Here is a 22,065-nt window from a genome sequence, read left to right as displayed (position 1 = left end):
AGAGAGAGCCTCATTTTCAGATTTTGTCACAGGTTAAGAGCTATGGAGTGCTTGCTTTCCCTCTTATGCACAGTGCGGTTCCAGGAGTGATGCCCTGCACGCTACGCACTGCCCTCTCTCTCCCCTTTGGCAGTATGTTATGCCCCACTAGTGGGCTCTTCATTTGACCAATGTACAGTTGTGTGGGTTCATGCGCGATTGCCGAGGCAAGAGCCTCTTGCACAGGAACTGGATTAGCTAGCGGCTAATCCCCCGCAGGTACAGGTGATTCGGAGAGGTTTCACGCTCGAAATCTCGTCCGATTCAAAGGGCAAGTAGCCCTACAGGTGCGGGAGCTCGAGGACTTGCTACGGATGTGATCGGCACGCGAAACGGAGCCCGAAACAGTAAATTACAGCCTGCTGTGTATTTTTGCAGGTTTAGGGTTTTGGCCCTAAACGGTCCCTAATACCCCCAAGAGGTTCGGGGACGCGAGGGGACCGCTGTACAGGTGATCTGGCGTATTTTCGGGGCTGAAACAGAGAATTCAGCGTGCTGCAGATTCTCGCCAGGTTTTGCAAAGTGCCCGTATGTGTCGGGAAAGTCAGTCAATGCGTGGGAATACTGACTGTGAAGGGTCCTAGTATAGTTATGCTACCGAAATCGGGCCGGAACAGTTGAAATTAAGCCAAGTGTGTGCGGGGCAGCTTGTAGGGATCCACAACGTTTATTCCCTCTTTTAAACAATAAGAAATACCGAAAGGGTCGCCTAAGTTAGGGGCCAGTCTGGTGTCGGTCTTCTCATACAGGAGCATTCTAGCATCTGTATCCCATTCCTCTCTCTTGTGTCACTGACTCACTATAGCGCAGGTAGAGTAGACGACTAATAATGGGTGAAAGCTAAATCGAGGTTTGAAGTAAAGTCTACCGCCCTTTTTGGATTGAACAGGCCGGTTTCATGGTTCCATCGACGGGATTAAATCACTTTTTCCCATAGAAGTGAGCCTTGGTCAGGCTGGGCTTGAAGACATAGGGGATCATAGACCTGACACAGGGAATTGCAATTATGGCGGACAGACCAGATGATGTGACAGAAGAGGTTTCCTCTTCACAGGGTCAACAGACACATGAAGTGGGTGAGTCCTCAAGACCACCACAGACGGATGATGATATATTCAGGACCCAGTTGGCTACTGCTGTGGCTATATTCACACAAGTAATGCAGAACCCGAGGTTTTTAGCCTTTCTGCAACCTCCTCTTCCGTCTCAGCAAGTTGGGTCACTGGATCATATTCAAAAGCCTGTTAAGGCTCGAGCACAGGTGCACAGTCAATGGAAACACCTGTATACTTAATGAAGAACATGCAGTCTCCACAACCTGTGCCTAAGGTGCAAGAACAGGTGGCTGAGATGCCAGTCTTTCAAGCTGTACCAGTTCAGGCCGCCACCTTTCAGCAGTCTATAGGTGGTTTTAATGGGCAGGGAAGCAACCTACAGGCTATGCAACGAGTCTTCCCACCACCTTCAATACACCTTGGCTATTTTGGAGGTGGATCGGTATTCTAGAGCATGGCTGGTCATGCACTTGGAAATCAGTTTTACACGCCAGGAACAGTGTTTGGGGGTGCTCAAACGATGATGCCTAACCCCATGTATGGTGTCACATGCATGCTACCAGGGTTTCAAAGCACTCAGGGTCAATTTGGGATGCCACAGGCAAATTTTGGTATGGCTGGAATTACAAATCAGTAGCCAAATATGGCGTTTCTAGGTCAACTTAATTGCGGTCAGGGAACACAAATGAACCCTAATAGTGTTCCCATGTTTCAGTCACTTACATATGACAACTTAACGCCGTTGGAGAGGCCAACTCCGTAGAAAGAAGGTGGCAAAGGTGTGTCATTCACGACCTTTACAAGGTTTGATGACAGGAAGAAGGCTCTCTCATTCCTCCAGCAGTTTGATAAGGCCTATGCAGGGGGAAACTTTACAGAGGCTTCAAAGGTCCGCAAGGTAGCCACTTTCTTGACAGGGAATGCGGGACAATGGTGGACAACTTTATTGCTTTAAGGGCAAGCTCCGTCCACATGGATTTACTGCAAGGAGATTTTTGCAGCAGCATGGTTATCTGATGATTTCGAAGCAGATGTCATGACAGAATGGCACTAGCTTAATGCTACCACTTGCAAGAATTTGGATGATTACAATCGGAAGTTTTGGAAAGCTCTACTTCCAGTAACTTCCTATAGGTTTGTGCCATTGACAAAACAGATTGAAAAATACTGTTGTGGCCTACCCAAAGGATTGAGAAAATACTGCACGAAGACTAAAGTCACTACTTTGACGCAGCTCATCGAGGTAGCAAACACTAGCAATGGTTTGCTCAAGGGAGAAGATTATGAATTCAATACTGGCGTCAAGGAAGATCAGCCAAGAAAAATTCAGCGAAGAAGTATGTTTCCAAGGAGGTTCCTAACATGACTCAGGAGCCAGCCAACGCAGGGAAAGGCAAAGCTTCGGCTGAATCAGAAAAGGGACTAGCGAAGAAATGGAAAAGACGTTTTCCTCGCAAGGCTGAAGAGCAAAAGAAGGTCCCGAGGTCAGAGAACAAATGCTTTATTTGTGAGCAGCCTGGCCACATTGCTTACAATTGTCCTACAAAGAAAAGGCCAGCTGATTCTGAAGACAAGGAGGACAGGAAAGGAAAGAAGCCCGTGGCTAGTCTAGTGCCAGATATGGTGGGCGACAAGCCAAATTCAGATGCAAGTGAGCTTTGCAGAGCATGGGGAAAGGTCAGGGATCAAACAGTGCTTATGTTCTTTGATCCAGGTGCCAAAGCCAACTTCATTTCCCCAGAATTGGCTTCAAAGTTGGGAATCAGACCTGAAGAGATGGGGTATACAGCAGAGGCAGGTTTGGCATGTCCTGGCCATACAGAGGCTGTGACACCCATCATTGGAAAGTTGTGTCTACATATCCAGTCCTATGTAGATGCTGAAGAATTTTACATCATGCCACTGGACGGATGTGATGTGTTGTTAGGTATTCCTTGGTTGTTTCGTGTACAGGGAATCATGGACGCCTACAACAAAAAGATCATTGTACAAAGCATGGGAAAGACTCACATTCTGGATGTAAAGCTTAAAGGGGAGTCTATTCCCACTGTATCAACTTCTGCTATTACTTCTGTAATGAAAAAGCATCTTTCTGCGTACTTGGTTTTTGCACGTGAGGTGTCAGATTGTGATGAATCAAATTTATCTGTGCTAGATAAAGAAAGGTCAATGTTTTTACAACAGTATAGTGACTGTTTTTCCAATTCATTACCGTCTCAATTACCGCCAGAGAGACCCGAGGACCATGCGATAGATTTGGTGCCAGGCAGTAGCCCACCAAATAAGCCTCCGTACAGGGTTAGTGCGGCTCAGTAGAAAGAGATAATGGGCCAAGTACAGGAGCTGTCAGAAAAGGAGCTGATTCAGCCCAGTTCATCTCCATTCTGTTCTCCAGTGTTGTTGGTGCAGAAAAAGGATGGCTCATGGCGTATGTGCATCGACTACCGTGCACTGAACAAGAATACCATCAAGAATAGGTTCCCTATACCTAGAATTGATGATATTATGGATAAATTAGAAGGAGCAGCTATGTTTAGCAGGATAGATCTAAAGAGTGGGTACCATCAGATCTGCATTAGATCAGAGGATGTGCACAAGACTGCTTTTAGAACGACGTTTGGCCTTTACGAATTTTTAGTGATGCCCTTTGGTCTCACAAATGCTCCTGCTACATTCAATAGGATGATGGACAGAATTTTCCGTCCACAGCAGCAGTTTGTTGGTACATTCTTTGATGACATGATAGTCTACTCAAAGAATGAAGAGGAGCATAGGCATCACTTGGCCATTGTGTTCAAAGAGCTATGCAGTCATAGGTTGCTCATCAATGCAAAGAAAAGTGAGTTTTTTTTGGAAGAGATCCACTTTCTGGGACACATTGTCTCAAAGGATGGTGTCAGAATGGATCCTGCAAAAGTTGAAGCGATCAAGTCATGGCCAGATTTGAAGACGGTGCATGATGTCCGAAGCTTCTTGGGACTATGCTCCTACTACAGAAGGTTTATCCGAAATTTCGTTGAGATTGCTTTACCTTTACATGCTCTTCAAAAGAAGGCAGTCACCTTTAGATGGACACAGAAAGAGATTTTAGCTTTTAATCTCTTAAAGGAAAAGATGACTTCAGATCCAGTCATTGTGTTGCCAGATCTTAGGAAGTCATTTGTGGTCCAGTGTGATGCCTGCGGTAGTAGCATTGGTGCAGTGCTAATGCAAGATGGCAGGGTAGTAGCCTATGAGAGCAGAATTTTGCAAGGGCCAGAGATGACCATGCAGGTCTATGAGAAAGAGTTACTGGGTGTGATTCATGCGCTCTTAAGTTGGAAACACTACCTGCTAGGTGCAAATTTCATTGTCCAAACGGACCATTAGACCTTGCGATACTTCTTGACACAGACAAAGTTATCTGAGAAGCATATGCGATGGGCAAATATTTTGTCCATGTTCCATTTTCAGATTGTGTATGTGGAAGGCAAGAAGAACGTTGTGGCTGATGCCTTGTCAAGGAAGCCACAAATTTCAGCTGTGTCGATTCCTTATCATCATGAACTTGATGATATGAGAGAACAGTATGCAAATGATGAAGATTTTGCAAGGGTCTTCGAGCAGCTAATGGATGGACAACGTCATGAACACTATCTTCTTAAAGACGGGTTCATGATGATGCATGGCAGATTGTGTGTCACAAAGCCATTGCGACGCAAAGCTATGGAAGAGAGTCATGTCCCACCGTATGCAGGGCATCGTGGTATCGATGCTACAGTTAAAGCGATTGAGACATTCTTCTATTGGCCTACATTAAGAAGGGACGTGGATGCCTTTGTGCGAGAATGCCTAATTTGCCAGAAGGTCAAGTTCGACAGGCAAAAGGCACCAGGATTATTGCAACCACTACCTATTCCAAACAAACCATGGGAAAGTATTGCTATGGATTTTATCTTTGATCTTCCGAGAACGTAGACAGGAAACGATGGTATTTGGACCATTAGTTGCAGATTCAGCAAACAGGCTCATTTTATTCTTGTCAGGAAGAAGATAAAACCAGATCAGATGGCACGTTTGTTTATGAGCAATATTTTCAAGTATCATGGCATGCCACAGTCGATTGTTAGCGACCGTGATCCACGCATGACAAGTTTGTTCTGGAGAGACTTGTTTGAGAATATGGGCACCATGTAACAAACTGCTGACGTGTCGACCTACTGAAGAATGGAGCTATCGGTCGAGGGCTAAACCTTAAGAAGAACAAGCAACAGAAGAAGTGTCACAGAGTGATGACGTGGTTGCCCGAGAGCAGAAACCCTAACTGCTGAAACCCTAATTCTGGAAACCCTAACCCTAAAACGTGCAAACCCTAATTTTTGCCAGAAACCCTAACTGTTGAAACTCTAATTTTGGAAACCCTAACCCTAAAACCTGCAAACCCTAATTTTTGCTGCCAGAAACCCTAAAACTGTAGAAACCCTAACCCTAACCCTAAGGACAGATTTCTGCGTTTTGCGACGTGGCAGGCTGTACGGATTTCCATGATTTACGCTGACAGCTTTTTGGCTTTGCTTTTGAACCAGAAGCTTTTGAGTTTTAAAGGCTTTTTACTATAACTGCTTTTCAGGCCAAGGGCCTTTAAATATGAGGCTAGGGCTCATTCTCTGGCATGCTTCAGTACGAAGCTGCAGAGTCTGGAGTACCGGCTTGTACTGTGTTGATGCAATATAAAGAAATACCGAAAGGGGCGCCAAGGTTTGGGGCCAATACTCTCTAGGGTGGAATTCCGCCACTCCGTGTCGCGTGTCGTCTCTCTCTCTCTCCATTTCAGTTCAGTTGTTATTTGAAGTGCTTAAAGTTGTTCAGTCTGTTCTTTTCTATTGGCACGTGGTGCCCGCCTTGTGACAGTGGTATCAGAGCATCAGGCGTGTGCTTTTCTGAAAGCATACCGGTCCCACAAAAGAGCAAACAAGCTTTATTCAAGGATATCTTCGCCCTCGAACCTGGACTTATTAGCCACTCCCACCCTTACTTCATCGCGCATCGGGCACGCTCTCGTCTTCACCGCAGTGTCTTACAGGGCATAAGCCAATTAAGATCACTTGCAAGAGAATGATCTAGATTTGTTTCAAGTCACTGTTTTTCTCAGAAGCAGTGTCATGCAGATGTTGATGTCTACAGAAACCAAGCAGCATACTCCAAGTACTTGGCAAGCTTTTAAGAAAAAAAAAAAACTTGCCCGAAGTTATATGGTTTCTAACATCTTCCTTCGGAGTGCAACTTCTGGCAGAGTGGGGTATCCTGAAATGCTTGCCATAGAAACCCTAGCAGATTATAACTTGGAATTTCTCGATATCTCCCAGTAGATGTCTCTTCACAAGCAGGAGATCCAGTGTGATTGCTATCTTGGGACTACCATCGCCGCCAAAGAAACACTGTCTGTCCAAGAGCTAATGGACCATGCCGTGCTCGGCTACAATCTTATGGAAGAAACCTAACCCTGATTTTTTGTGTAGGTTTCAGGATGGAAAGTCAGTCGACTTTTCGAGCTCGATTGATGTCGAGATTGCTTTTTAAGTTTGAGTTCTGTTTGAGCTTGTTTGGAATTTGTTTGAAATGGATGGTATCTGTTTTGAACTTGTCTTGGTGCCGATTTGAATTGTTTGACTCTGGTTTTAATACTGGTTTCAATGATTGGTGATTTTACTCCCGGGTGGAGTAGTGAGAAATTATGTTTGAGAATGCTTGTTCATACTCATGGCCCGGACCCTTGTGGTTATTTGCGGGGGGAGTATTGAATGATTGAAAAAGTGTTGTTGTTACTCATGGCCCGGACCCTTGTGGTTATTTACGGGGGGAGTATTGTTGTTGTTACTCATGGCCCGGACCTGGATGGTTATGCGGGAGGAGTATTAAGAAGTCTGAGCAGTGGTTACTCTCAGCACCTCCAAACGACGCAGGCTACGGTCTGGGGGGCGTTTGGTTGTAAAAGGCCTCTATATCTCATGGCCCGGACCTTTTTAGGTTATTTGCGGGAGGAGTGATGAGGGAGTCGTTGAACAGCTCATGGCCCGGACCTGGATGGTTATTTGCAGGGGGAGTGTTCATCGGCGGCTTTATGTTTCTATGTCTTGTAACATGCATATGTGAGCATTTGTGTTGCATTGTGATGTGCCAACCACTGAATATTTCTAATTGGATGAGATTGCCTAGGTATGTAATTTTAATGCATCAAGACACCCGAGGAAGATCAGTACGGTCTGGGTGTGATGGCTAATTTTACTACGCCGGAATATCAAGAGTTCCGATCTGGACGAAAGGAGAAGCTAACTCCTCGATCAAAACAGCCGATAGGAGCAGCTAACTCCTTGATCAAAAGAGCAGAAAGGAGAAGCTAACTCCTTAATAAAAAGAGCAAACTGATTGTCCCTCGGAATGTCCCTTGGAATGACCCTCGGAAATTTTTGAACTAACTTGAGTTGTTTTGCAGATATGCTGTAATCGCTGACGATTACTCTCTTTCAAGAAGGGGAGATGTAACAAATTGCTGACGTGTCGACCTATTGAAGAATGGAGCTATCGGTCGAGGGCCTAAACCCTAAGAAGAACAAGCAACAGAAGAAGTGTCACAGAGTGATGACGTGGTTGCCCGAGAGCAGAAACCCTAGCTGCTGAAACCCTAATTCTGGAAACCCTAACCCTAAAACCTACAAACCCTAATTTTTGCGAGAAACCCTAATTGTGGAAACCCTAATTCTGGAAACCCTAACCCTAAAACCTGCAAACCCTAATTTTTGCTTCCAAAAACCCTAAAACTGTAGAAACCCTAACCCTAACCCTAAGGACAGATTTCTGCGTTTTGCGACGTGGCAGGCTGTACGGATTTCCATGATTTACGCTGGCAGCTTTTTGGCTTTGCTTTTGAACCAGAAGCTTTTGAGTTTTAAAGGTTTTTTACTATAACTGCTTTTCAGGCCAAGGGCCTTTAAATATGAGGCTAGGGCTCATTCTCTGGCATGCTTCAGTACGAAGGTGCAGAGTCTGGAGTACCGGCTTGTACTGTGTTGATGCAATATAAAGAAATACCGAAAGGGGCGCCAAGGTTTGGGGCCAATACTCTCTGGGGTGGAATTCCGCCACTCCGTGTCGCGTGTCGTCTCTCTCTCTCTCTCTCTCTCTCTCTCCATTTCAGTTCAGTTGTTATTTGAAGTGCTTAAAGTTGTTCAGTCTGTTCTTTTCTATTGGCACGTGGTGCCCGCCTTGTGACACACCACACTCAAATTCTCTTCGTCATTTCATCCTCAAACAGATGGGCAGTCAGAAGAGGCAAATTCTACTGTCCTAGATCTGCTGAAGTGCTATGTGTCAGAGCATAAAGGAAAGTGGGAGTAGTATTTGCCATTGGTGGAGTATGCATACAATAATACAGTGCAGTCATCAACTGGCAAGGCACCTTTTGAGATAGTTGAAGGTGGCAAGAAAGTTCCTCCCATACTGCATACAAAGGACAAGATATTTGAGGCAGATAAGTATGTTCAAGAAATGGATGAAATGTATAAGAAGGTCAAAGTGGCCTTAGAAAAGACTCAGGCAAAGCAAAAGAAAGCAGCTGATCGTCACCGTCGTGAAGTGGTATATTCACTTGGTGATTGGGTGCTTTTACGCTTTGAAAAGGCAAGGTTAAAGAAGATGAAGGGCAAGGAAAGACTGTTTCCAAAGCTCAGCATGCGTTACTATGGGCCTTTTCAAGTGTGCGACATAATCAGTGATGTTGCATATAGGCTGAAATTGCCTGACAGTTGGAAGATTCACAATGCGTTTCATGTGAGTCTTCTCAGACCCTATGTGGGTGATGTGCCAAAAGATATGCCAGCTGAAGATCAGCCGGAAGTCGAGGAACTTAATGAGATCTTGGTCCCCGAATAGATTTTGGCACACAAAGAAAGGAAAGTGAAAGGCAAGGTTGCTAGGCGTTACTTGTAAAGTTCAGAAACTATCCACCAATGGATGCTAAGTGGATGGAAGAAGGTGAACTTGCAGAGTCACCAATTGTGTTATCACTTTACCTTGAAGCCTTCGATCTGCAACCTACCTTGACCCCTTGAGTTTCAAAGCTACATGGATTGTCAGTGTGACAATGGCTTCTGAAACAAATGATGTACATGGTATTTAAAGTGAGCTCAAATGAAATACCTGTTACATGAATGTTAGAGCTATACAGATTGTCGGTTTGGCAATTGCTCTTATGGAATGTCCAAAAGTCTGGTTAATGCTATAGAAGTGAGTATTTCTTGTCAGTTTGTCAAGGATACAGTAATTGCTTCTATTAAAGAGTACATGTGTAATTGCATTCTTAAACTGTCGGTTTGGGTATGCTCGAAAGTGTTACGGGATCCAACGTGTACTATAAGACAGTGGCAAAATGTGCAGCTACCATTTTGTCATTGGAAAGTTAGTGACTCAAAGCAATGGCACAGTGGAAGCTACCACTATGTCATTGGGACAGGGTTCACACGCAGGCAATACATGAGTCGACGAGATGTTGAATACACCAGGGTTGACAACGAGCATGTATGTGTCGTACATGTGTCGACAGGTGTTGAATACATCAGTGTTGACCGTGAGCATGTACGACATAGATGCAAACGAGGACGTTTGAGATTTCAAGAGGGGGGTATGTCACCAGCGTGTGACTACTATCTATCCTTTTTGTTGATTTCTTTCTTAATATCTATTTACTTTCACTTTTTGGAAACACCCCTCGGGAAATCTAACTGCCCTGCATTGCATAGCTAGTGTGGAACTGTCCAGAGGGAGTCCAGGCCTGAGGGCAAGAGAGCACTAGAGTTGGACAAGGACTATGGTTAGCCAAGTGGGGTCATTGACTAGCCATATTGGAATCCTTTGTTACAGAGGCTACATTTCAGTTCTGGGTGTGGCTGCAGTGTACAAAGAGGGTCGGATGACCTAGAAAGATACAATGGCAGCATCTCCTAAAATTTAGGGAACTGCTATTTTGGGACCTGAAAATGTGTTGGCGTCATTACCTCCGGAATGACAAAGGGAACATTTTCTTACTCTGCCGTGAAGTCAACTGGGCAACCGGTTGGGAGATTTTTAGGCGGCAACCCCGAAACAAGAAAATGCTTGTAAATGTGCCAAGTGGCACCTTTTGGTGCACTTTCCTCATGCAACAAGAAGTGGCGCTGAATTTGAAGAAGAGAGAGCCTCATTTTCAGATTTTGTCACAGGTTAAGAGCTATGGAGTGCTTGCTTTCCCTCTTATGCACAGTGCGGTCCCAGGAGTGATGCCCTGCACGCTACACACTGCCCTCTCTCTCCCCTTTGGCAGTATGTTATACCCCACTAGTGGGCTCTTCATTTGACCAATGTACAGTTGTGTGGGTTCATGCGCGATTGCTGAGGCAAGAGCCTCTTGCACAGGAACTGGATTAGCTAGCGGCTAATCCCCCGCAGGTACAGGTGATTCGGAGAGGTTTCACGCTCGAAATCTCGTCCGATTCAAAGGGCAAGTAGCCCTACAGGTGCGGGAGCTCGAGGACTTGCTACGGATGCGACCGGCACGCGAAACGGAGCCTGAAACAGTAAATTACAGCCTGCTGTGTATTTTTGCAGGTTTAGGGTTTTGGCCCTAAACGGTCCCTAATACCCCCAGGAGGTTTGGGGACGCGAGGGGACCGCTGTACAGGTGATCTGGCGCATTTTCGGGGCTGAAAACAGAGAATTCAGTGTGCTGCAGATTCTCGCCAGGTTTTGCAAAGTGCCCGTATGCGTCGGGAAAGTCAGTCAATGCGTGGGAATACTGACTGTGAAGGGTCCTAATACAGTTATGCTGCCGAAATCGGGCCGGAACAGTTGAAATTAAGCCAAGTGTGTGCGGGGCAGCTTGTAGGGATCCACAACGTTTATTCCCTCTTTTAAACAATAAAGAAATACCGAAAGGGGCGCCTAAGTTAGGGGCCAATCTGGTGTCGGTCTTCTCATACAGGAGCATTCTAGCATCTGTATCCCATTCCCATCTCTTGTGTCACTATAGCGCAGGTAGAATAGACGACTAATAATGGGTGAAAGCTAAATCGAGGTTTGAAGTAAAGTCTACCGCCCTTTTTGGATTGAACAGGCCGGTTTCAGTTTCACTCTCAGACTCTGCGTCTAGATGCTTTGCAGAGTGAGCACAAAACCACTTATTTAAAGTTCTTACAAGGGATGCCAAAAACAGAGCCCCAAAAGCTTCCAAATCAAAAGCAAACTGTTCTCTCTCTATCTCACACAAACTCTCTTGAGTTTTGTAAATAAAGCAATCAATTCTCTCTCTCACAAGCTCAACTTGCGTAGCCAAAAGCTGTCAATTTGCGTCGCTCAAGCTGAAAATCAGCGCAATATCCGGAAATTCCGTACAATGCCACGCCATCATGCTAGCGCATTATCCGGAAATTCAGTTCCTCTGTTGCTAGGGTTAGGGTTAGGGTTTAGGACAGGTTTTAGGGTTAGGGTTTTTGGCAGATTTTCGGGTTTGTAGGTTTTAGGGTTATGGTTTGCAAATTTAGGGTTTTCAGCAGTAGTCAGGGCTAGGGTTTCCCGCATGCTCTCGGGCAAACACGTCATCACTTTGTGACAACTCGCCTCTTGTGCATACCCACTGCACCAGATATCTGGCCAAGCTGAATTCGGGGTTCCATTTGGAATAGACTATGCTAAATCAAAAGCTTCAAGGTAAAGATTCACAATCTGAGGAGTATCTGGTAGGTCCTCCTCCTCCATCACTTCGCATCCAATGCAGGATAGTTCTTGAATTTAACCAAGAACTCCCTCTTCGCTTTACGCTTAATCTTTCTTTCTTTATGTGCCAAAATTTGTTGTGGAACAAGGATCTCCTCATTTTCTTCCACTTCGAGTTGCTCATTAGGCTCCCCATCTTCGGGCACATCGCCTTTAAAAGGTTTCAGGAGACTCACATGAAAATCATTGTGAATCCTCCAAGTGTCGGGCAGCTTCAGTCGGAAGGAGACATCTTTTTGAAGATCTGGAAAGGTCCGTAGTATCGCATACTAAGCTTTGGAAAAAGCCTCTGCTTTTCCTTGTTCTTTCTCAGGCGTGCCTTCTCAAAACGTAAGAGCACCCAATCATTCTCCTTCAATTTCAAATCACGTCGATGGCGATCTGCTGCCTTTTTTTATCTCTCTTGAGATTTCTGCAAAGCCTCGCGGACATTGGCAAAAGCCGTGTCCAAGTCGCACGTGTACTCATTGGCTTCAAAAATCTTATCTTTCGTGCTTAGGAAGGGTGGAACCTTTGTAGCACCTTCAATAATTGCAAATGGCGCCTTCCCCGTCGAAGAGTGTATCGTGTTGTTATATGCAAATTCCACCAAAGGTAAATACTTTTCCCATTGAGTCTTCTAATCCGTGATGTAAGACTTCAATAAATCTAGTACCACTAAATTGGCAATCTCAGATTGCCCGTCAGTCTGCGGGTGGAAAGATGACGAGAACTGCAACTGCGTGCCAATGTTCTCCCAAATTGCCTTCCAAAACAGACTCGTGAATCTGGGGTCCCTGCCCGAGACAATCGTCTCGGGCATGCCATGTAATCTGAAGATTTGGGCTACAAACAGTCTCGCTAAGTGATCCGGCTTGACTGTTCTCTTCACTGGAATGAAATGAGCTTGCTTGCTAAATCCGTAAATAATAGTCCAGATACCATCGTGACCACTCTATGCTCTCGGGAGATAAAAAATGAAATCCATTGCAATACTTTCCCAGGGGTGGGTGGGTATTGGCAAAGGTTGTAACAATCCTTGTGCTTTATGCCTATCAAACTTGACCTTCTAAGCAACTGCACACAAACTCGTTCACATCCTTCTTGAGTCTCGGCCAAAAGAAGTCTCTCTCTACCCCTTTCAAGGTGGTAGCAATGCCGCGGTGACGTGTAAAAGGTGGACAGTGGCATTCAGTCATAACCTTTTTCCTCAACGGCTGTGTAACGCACAACATGGTTTTCCTCATCAAGTAGCCATCCCAAATGGAATATCCCGCTACTGTCTCCCCATTCCGTATCCGTGTAAAAATGTCTGCAAAATCTGTATCTGTGGCATACTGATCGACCATATCCTCGAAGCTCCTATCATGTATCGCGGAAATAGCCGGAACCAATGGCTTCCGAGACAAAGCATCTGCCACCAAATTCTTCTCTCCTTGCACATGGACAATCTGGAAGTGACACTGTGACAAGACGTTTGCCCACCGCATCTGCTTTTCCGATAGCTGCTTCTATGACAAGAAGTAGCGTAAACTCTGATGGTCTGTGAAGACAGTAAAATCCTCTCTGAGTAGGTAATGTCGCCACTGAGTAAGAGCATGGATAACTGCCAAAAGCTCTCTCTCATAAATCTGTGTCATCAGTTCCGGCCTTGAGAACAATCGGCTCTCGTATGCAATGACATGGCCTTCTTGCATTAAGACCGCACCCAGACTACGACCACAAGCATCACTATATACTTCAAATAACTTCTGCAAGTCTGTCAAAGTCAAAACTGGTCCTGTAGTCAATTTCTCTTTCAATGTCTGAAAGGCAGTCACCTCTGTGGGTCCCCGAGAAAGGGACTCCTTTCTGTGTCAAGATATGCAAAGGGGAAGCAACCTCTGCAAATTTTCTAATGAACCGCCTGTAGTACGAACACAATCCCAAGAAGCTTCTAACTTCATGGACATTCTTCAAATCGGGCCAATCACGGATAGTCTCTATCTTGGCCGGGTCCATATGTACTCTTGTTGCCGAGACAGTGTGTCCCAAAAAGTGTATCTCTGGTAGGAAAAATTCACTTTTCTTCGCATTAATCACCAACTTGTGATCTCGTAATGCTTGAAAGACCTGAAGCAGATGTTCTCTATGTTCTGCCTCATCCTTGGAGAAAACAATGATGTTGTCAAAGAAAGTGCCAACAAATAGTCTGTACTCTTGAAAAATCCTGTCCATCATCCTGTTAAATGTCGCAGGAGCATTGGTTAGGCCAAAAGGCATCACCAAAAACTCAAATAACCCAAAAGTCGTCCGAAAAGCTGTCTTGTAGACATCTCCCGGCACGATTCGGCTCTGATGATATCCACTTTTCAAGCCGACCTTGCTAAAACACGAGGGATCCCTGTAGTTGGTCAAGTATATCATCGATTCTAGGAATTGGAAATCTGTTCTTGATGGTGCTTTTGTTGAGAGCTCTATTATCGATGCACATCCTCCAAGATCCATCTTTCTTCAAAACCAACAACACTGGAGAGCAGTACGGTGAACTACTAGATTGGACAAGACCCTTTTCCAAGATGTCTTTCACTTGGTTCATAATTTCTTTGTTCTGGGCTCAGCTCACACGGTAAGGTGGCCGGTTCGGTGGTGTGCTTCCAGGTATCAGATCAATGGTATGATCCTCAGAACGACGGGTGGTAAGTTGCCTGGTAGGCCCTCTGAGAAGCAATCAGCATGAGTGTGGAGAAAAGCTTGGCGTTCTTTATCAAGTTCAGACATATTTGTCCTATTCTCATCATTCATCTCTCTCAAAAAGATTGAGTAAACAAACAGATCGAGTAAACAAACAAATAGATTGGATTTCATTTATTTTGAAATGGCCGAAGCCGATATAATAGGGACAGACTCGCCCTTAAGTTTTACATCGAGTACAATGGTTCTGCCCTTCTCTGTGGTGAAAGTCGCTTTTCTTGCCCAATAGTCGACCACGGCGTTGTTCTTGTGGTACCAGGGAATTTCCAAGAGGACATCACAACCTTCCAAAGGCATTATGTAGAAGTCCTCATGCCGCAAATACCCTTGACAATGCAACCGAAGTTTGCCAATGACAGGTGTAATGGCTACGTCCCTGTTAGGTGCCGCTAGAAGTGCCTCTGCTAGTGGTCCCATCCGATTAGGTGTGATCCTGAGCCGCGCCACCAATTCAGGTGAAATGAAGTTGGCCTTGGCTCCTCCATCAAAGAAGATCAGGACTTCTTGGTCTTTCCCATGCTCGGCAAAGTTATATAGTCTCGTCCATCGTGCTTGGGTCAGTACCCACGCAATCTGGAACCAGTCTTGTTTTCATCTTGCGTTTTCGTCCACGTTCCTCAGCTGCTCTCGAACCTTCAGGCCTGTCTTCATCCTTGTCATTCTGTTCTTTCGGTGCCTTTTTAGGGCACTTGGCGGAGATGTGCCCAGTTTCCCCGCATCCAAAGCACTTCCCCTCCTTGATGTAGAGAGCTCTCTCTTGAGGAGCGAGTTTGGGTCGTGCATCCTTTTCTTTCTTGTCTGGGTTGCTCTTCCTCTTTCTACTTTCATCGTTCGAAGTCTGTTCGGTCCTTTGTGTCATGATTCTATCTGTGGGGTAGGTCAAACTGCTCGAGTGAATGGCAAAACCCCGTTTCGCATGACTTAACAATTTTTGAATGGAATCTGACTTTTGCTCTAAGGAGTGATCTCGGATCTCTACAGAAAGACCCAAGGTAAACCGCTCAATCTGTTCTTTGAATGAGATCTTCTTAAATGAAGAGGCTGGCAGAAAAGAGCTCTAGATTCTCTCGCAATATGCGTCCAAAGTATCCTTCTTGGTCATCCGAATATGGTTCCAAGCAGTTCGTATGTCGCGTTCGTACTCTCGAGTCAGCCAAGAAGAAAAAAAAAAGCCTTTTGAATTTCAGCCATTTAACTGGCGCCGTCTTGTTTAATAGAAGTGTGGACCAGCAAGTTCGAGCATTTCCCTTGAAGTCAGAGGTAGCCCTCCGAATCTTGGAGTGCTGTGAGTAACGACCTCCAGAGAAAGCTATGTCAAACTGCTGAATGAAGGCCAAAGCCTTCAAAGCATCTTTATAACTAGAAAAAGTGTCAAATTTAATTGACTGTCCACCTTCTTTGAACTCTGGGGCTTTCTTGCTTTTATCTTCCAGAAAGTCATATTGGTTGGCTTTGTAAAAATTCTTCTTCTTTGCGTAGAAGCTGTTGTCGTTAGAGTCCGAACTATTTGAAGACGAGTCCTCTGTAGAACTGTTAACAACTGGGCGAGATTTAGGCTTCTTTGCCTTTTTCTTGCCCTTTTTGAAGCTTTGCTTTTTGCTTCGCTTTTTGCCTTTTCTGTCTTCTTCGCTCGAGTTAGAAGAGCTAGAAGATTTGTCAGAAGAAGAAGAAGAAGAACTGGGTACTCCTTCAAATTGAACATGCTTCTTCTTCGTTCTTGCTGATGCAAATGTAGATTGACAGCCCAAATAACCTGGGAAATCAATTCCCTTCTTCTGCTTTTTGTCGTGCTTTTCTGCTTTGTTCTGCGCGTCAAAAGCTGAGCAATTCGTGCATCAACCACCTCTTCTAATTCTTGCTCTGTGTACATCCTTGGAGTAGGAGGTTTCTTAAGTGTCGGTTTGAGGGGTGGTTCTGTGGTCTGACGCCACTGTGCATGCACCTTGTCGAAAGAGATCTGGCTCTTAAATTTTGCAAATTTCTGGTCCTTCGCAAAATTTAGCATCATCTTTGTTGCATCGCCGACCAATCGTCGACGCTCCATCTCTTCGAGCTCCGCCTGAGTAGGCTGAGGCGGGCCATACTCCTCGCATGAATCTTCATTGTGATCTCTTCCCGCATCTCCGGATGCAGAGGAAGTCGATTGATCTTTGTTTGAAGCCATAAGTGCCGTGTAAAAAAAATTGGATTTCCCGTAGAATAGGAATCGGCTGAGCTCTAATACCACTGTAACGGACTTGGACACTCCAAGTCAAGATTCTACCGCGACACCACAAGAATTCACTTCAAAACAGTTCACAGTTGACAATTGATTCGACACTGGCCCGGCAGAGTTCCGTGCCTAGAGATATTGGCCCCAAAGACTGGCGCCCCTTTCGGTATTTCTTTTTGTATTAATTTGCAACTCAAAATACAAGCGAGTGGTCGGGACTCACTCTCAGACTCTGCGTCCATGCTCTGAAAAGTGAGAGCCCAAGCCACTAATAAATAGGTTTTACAAGGGGTGCCTAAAGCAGAGCCCGCTGTCCATAAAAAGCTGCCCCTAAAATAAAGCAACTCAAAAAAGTAAACCCTCTCTCTCTTGCTGCATTGCGTTGAATAAAGCAACATTAGCGTAGGATTTTCAGCTAGCGCTTGCATAGCCCAAAAGCAGCCAACAGTTTCCGTAGAAAGCGGGCGTCCGTACATGCCGTCACATGGCTGGATTTTTGCGTTTTTTGCGGGCTGTCCGTATGGTGCAGCCACGTCATCATTCTAGCGGGTATGCTAGCCGGGAGTCCTTGCCAGAGTGTGTGTGTGTGTGTGTGTACTAGGCAGTCACGTCACCAATTTGTGACATATTGGCCCCAAAACCTGGCGCCCTTTTGATATTCTTTATTATATTAATGCTTGAGCAAAGTCCAACTCCCGAAGGGGTTCTTTGCTCTTAGACTCTATGTCCAAATGCTCGAAAGAGTGAGGCTCTTTGGGTCTATTTATTCTTACAAGGGATGCCAAAAGCAGAGCCCCAAAAGCAACTTAACTCAAAAGCAATTGGTTCCCAAAAGCAATTCCAACTCAAAAGTAGGTAGTCCCAAAAGCAACTCCTCAAAAATCTGCCAAAAGCCATCAGCGCAATTTGTGGAAATCCGTACAGAGTGCCACGTCATTAGCCAACGCATATTTCGGGATTCCGTACAGTCTGCATTGTCAGCGATCGTATTGCCAGCACTTCCGTCCGGTGGTCATGCTAGGTCATCATTTTGTGACATACCCCCCCCCCCCTCCCCCCTTGCCCCTTGAAAGAATTGTAATTGCCCTTGATTGTGCTTGCAAAATCAGACATAAGCCATAAACAAGTTCAGTAGACACTGACTCTTAAGTACTGATGCACTAGACAATACAAGTCGAGTACTTGTACAAAGACGACAGTCACATCACATTCAGATCATATCACAAAGAGTCTGGGACCGTGATTCCTGGCGACGTATTTAGCAATCGCATCTAGATCCGCACCGGACCTCATTGATGTCGATTTAACTAATCCCATATCGTGATCACGTCCATGGATTTTGTTCTGATCTAGGACCATGATTCTTGGTAACGTATTTAGTAATCGCATCTAGATCCATCCTAGATCTCACTGATGTCGGTTTAACTAATCCCATATTGTGATCATGTCCATAGATTCTCGAGACCGAAATGCTGCAGTCATTTGGTCAATCATTCCATCTGCACTCAAGCACTATCGTGTGCAAGTAATTATTTCCGAGGATCCCAATCCATCAATCACACACTGAGTTCATACCGAACAGAGTGGTCCAATTATTGAGTTCTAGTTGTGTGGCCATCTCACCCGCAGGAACTCTTGATGCGCTTACGACAATTCCATTGAATCATTCATGATTCAAAATTCATGATTCTTTTCGTTGTCAGGTTCATTCTGGAGCTATCCTTGCTCTGAATTCGTCATCATTTCATTCTCGATTCACATGTTATCTGCACACAACTAGCAAGTTCTTCCAGAAAACATTAATTTCATACATAAATCAAATTCATCTTGGGAAATTTCCATGCAGTCCACAAATCACACACTTAGTACTGAACACAATGTTTGAAGAGGGTTTAGAAGGATAGGTTGGTGCGAGCGTCAATGTTCAGAAGTACTCTGAACTTAATCCAAGGATCAAAACAATACCATTTCTGCACAAAAGTCTGTTTCAATTGACTTTGTTTCTTCTATGGGATCTCGTTTTTCATCCATTCATTGCCATAGAAGAGTTTCTTTTGAAATATTGAGCTTGCTTAGAAATGCATGGTGGACATTTTGGTGTGTTTGGCAGATGCAAGGTAGACATTGATATATATGCCCCAGTGAGTCCTCATACTATGCAAGGAGAGATGCTAATGGCTAAAACAGCTCAACAGACTGCAAATCCTCATGTGATGCCGAAAGCTGAACACACGTAGGAGCTTTTCTGTTGCAGCAGATAAATTTACCAGTCAATTTACTGAATGGTTTTATTTTCTGGTGATGTTGCAGCTCCTGCGATGCAGTAGTCTCAGATCAATTTAAGGAGAATGGTTATCGAGTTGGGCAGAAAATGCAGCTTGCTACCCCACCGACTACTGATGACTATAGCGGAGCGCAAAGGCTGCAGGGGAACCCTTCTCGAATAGGGTCTTCAAGGAGAGATTTGAAAGCAGCTGGCTACGGGCATAATGAAGAGGATAAACCAAGGCCTTTACCTGTTCTTGTAGAAGGGAAGGCAATTGATTTACTACAGTTATATACGGAAGTTGTCACCCATGGAGGCTATGAAAAAGTCACAGACAGTTCCATGTGGTCATTAATTTCGAACAGGCTTGGCTTTGAACTGAATGGTGGAGCTGCTGTGAAGTTGGTCTATGCAAAGTACTTGAGGAATTTAGAGACCAACAAGAACGTGCCCAAGAATGGGCTGCATCAAAATGTGAATTGCTGGGTTGCTAATAGCGTAAAAGAGTCATCAACAGGCATGGTAGACTGTGATTTAGGTGGAAGCCCGAGCAGTATTTCCCCCGGAATTCATCAGGAAAATAGTGTTGAAACACCTTCAAAGAAGCGAAGGCTATCTTACTTTAAAGACGATCCCGCCTCAAGCAGTTATCCAGAATGCAAGCTGCCAATATCAACAGGGAATATCTCTTTGTTGGGCATGATGGAATGGTTAAGGCGGCTAGCATTGAATCCAGGAGACCCAAGAAAAGGTCAAGGTCTGCGAGGATCCAAGCAGAATGAAGCTTGGGTTGAGGAGTGCGAGACTATGGTCATGAAAACAAGATCTGTCTTATGGGGAAGAAAGGAGCTGATTTTCTATGGAGGTCTTGCAGGCAACATGGTAGGTTATAACTCAAGAATCTGCATACCCTGTGATATGACTATGTACAAGTTTTGTAACATATCCTCTTTGCAGGCTAAACAGAAAATCCCACGTGCAGTGTATTACAAGGAACTTCCTAAACCCAACACAAGAACACTAGAGAAGCTGCGAGCTAATCAAACACGTGCCATGAAATGTGGACTGCATCTTTCTGCCAACGCAACGGAGTTACGGCGAACGTGGTTGTGTGGAACTCCAGGTCAGGTGTTTGGAGCCGGTAGTGGGCCAAACATTGATCCAGGACTCAACCTTTCCAGCGAGTATGTGAAGTCAATGAATGAGGCTTTGAACATCGGGTACCTTCTGAATAATAATGCGACCCGAAAGAGAATACCTATTGGTGGGCATTTTCAAGCTCAGATCCCCCCATGGATGGGTAAGGTGCCAAAGGAAAGAGAACAGCCTGGTAGTGATGAGCACTCTTGTAGCTTGTCTACCGAACTTTTTGGTGGTGTTCGTGTGTGGCCCCTTGCTGACAGCAACATAGCTTCTGATATTATAAAAGTGGGTGAAGGGAGACCTCTTCAATGCATGTGTGCGAAGCCAATGTCTGTTGAATGTGTGAGATTGCATGTTGTGGAGGAGAAGGAGAGGTTGAAGAGAGAATTAGGGGATGCTTTCTTTCGTTGGGGCTTTCATGACATGGGTGAGTCTGTTTCCTTCCGTTGGACAGACAAGGAGGAGCATGCCTTCAATGCAGCTGTCAGGATGAATCCGTACTCGATGGGGAAGAACTTTTGGGATGAGCTTCCTACAGCATTGCCCTTGAAAACTGTGAAGGAATTGGTCAGCTATTATTTCAATGTTTTTGTTGTCCGGCGAAGGGCCATTGAGAACCGTGTAATGCCCGACTCTATTGATAGTGATGATGATGAGAGGGAGCTGTTAGCAAATGATTTTTTCAGTACTTTCGGGAAGAATTCAAGGGTAGAATGTGGCAATAGAGTGAGCCTGATGCCCAACTCAGCATTTCCTCTTTAAGCTACTTGCACAGCAACCGTCCCACTGACAAGTATTAACTCAAGGTGCATACCTTAAGGAAAGAGGACATGAAAATTCCTTGGAAGTCAGTATTTTGAGGGGAGGGGCTGTGTTGAACTGCTGACTGCTGCTGTTAGATCTGATTCTTAGTAAGCGTGCTGATCAGATTCTGGAACTTGTGAAGGAAGTAAGGTCAAGGCTTCTCATGTCCTGCTTAATTAATGGAAAGAAGGCTTCAGATTAGTGTCACGGTCCCCCTCTGCTGAACCGCAGGTGCCAGTAACTGGAAAAGTTGTCATGACCCAGTTACAGCAGATTTGTCATTAAGGCCCTAAGACCGATCATTAATGCAAGTTGTAACCCTATTTGTTTTTTTATTGGAGGGTACATTTTGAGAGCCTCAGGAAACTCTGAGGGAGCCTTTTTGGTTGTATTTGGACTGGTTTGTTATGTCCGCAGTTTTATATTTTATGATCAGTATGATCTGCTGCTCTTGCATGAGATCCTCGGGGATAGTTCTCACTAAATTCCCACATTGTTCTCATTTGTGGAGTGTTAAGATTTCCATGTCCTTGAGCTGACATAAACAAAGAGCTCACTACAAAAAAATGCAAATGATCCACGCTTTTTCTCCTTGAAGCGTCTTCGGAGCATTAGTATACCTGTTTTTGTAGCATGTTTTGTTTGACAATGACCTGGTGCCTAGAAAATTAAGGCAAATAGCTCCTTTTCTTTTCATCTTTTTTTTTGGAGCCTTCACTCATGGTTTTCCCTTTGTATGGCTTGTGCATTCTCTAACTAAAGCTGAGTCTGCACACAATATTGTATTTAATGTCATCATGCTCAAGGAAACTTTTGGCCAAAGCCTGACTAAATATGAAGTTTTTTACATCATTTCCGACAAAAGTTTGTAGATTTTTTCTTGTCCATGTTTTAATTTTCAAGAGAGTTAGTCCCGCCTTTCCAAAACCTTGCCTAGAATTTTTTCCATTGTCGAACCTTTTTCATAGAACTGGTGTGTGTGTGTGTGCGTGTGTGTGCGTGCGTGCGTGCGAGAGAGAGAGAGAGAGAGAGAGAGAGAGAGAGAGAGAGAG

At 44.8% G+C, this 22,065-nt stretch overlaps 1 protein-coding gene across 3 annotated transcripts in view; it reads left to right on the top strand.

Annotated features, from left to right (window-relative positions):
* The window catches only part of LOC147459503 (AT-rich interactive domain-containing protein 2-like), a 65,277-nt gene extending 43,805 nt beyond the window's left edge, over positions 1-21,472 (top strand). The window contains exons 2-4 of one of the 3 annotated variants that reach the window (XM_086510770.1): positions 18,911-19,010; positions 19,111-19,948; positions 20,024-21,472. In XM_086510770.1, the coding sequence (XP_086366896.1) occupies positions 19,172-19,948; positions 20,024-20,971 (1,725 nt within the window). In that variant the 5' untranslated portion in view covers positions 18,911-19,010; positions 19,111-19,171 and the 3' untranslated portion in view covers positions 20,972-21,472. Of the gene's footprint in view, positions 1-18,910; positions 19,034-19,110; positions 19,949-20,023 lie in introns of all 3 variants that reach the window. The other 2 variants (XM_086510768.1, XM_086510769.1) reach the window with 2 other exon arrangements.
* The last annotated feature ends 593 nt before the right edge of the window (positions 21,473-22,065 follow it).

The sequence above is a fragment of the Adiantum capillus-veneris genome, chromosome 4 (assembly GCF_014529385.1).
Source record: "Adiantum capillus-veneris isolate H3 chromosome 4, ASM1452938v2, whole genome shotgun sequence".
Taxonomy (NCBI): Eukaryota; Viridiplantae; Streptophyta; class Polypodiopsida; order Polypodiales; family Pteridaceae; genus Adiantum; species Adiantum capillus-veneris.
Note: the sequence above shows the minus strand (reverse complement) of the source record. Positions and strands in the feature narration are given on the sequence as shown.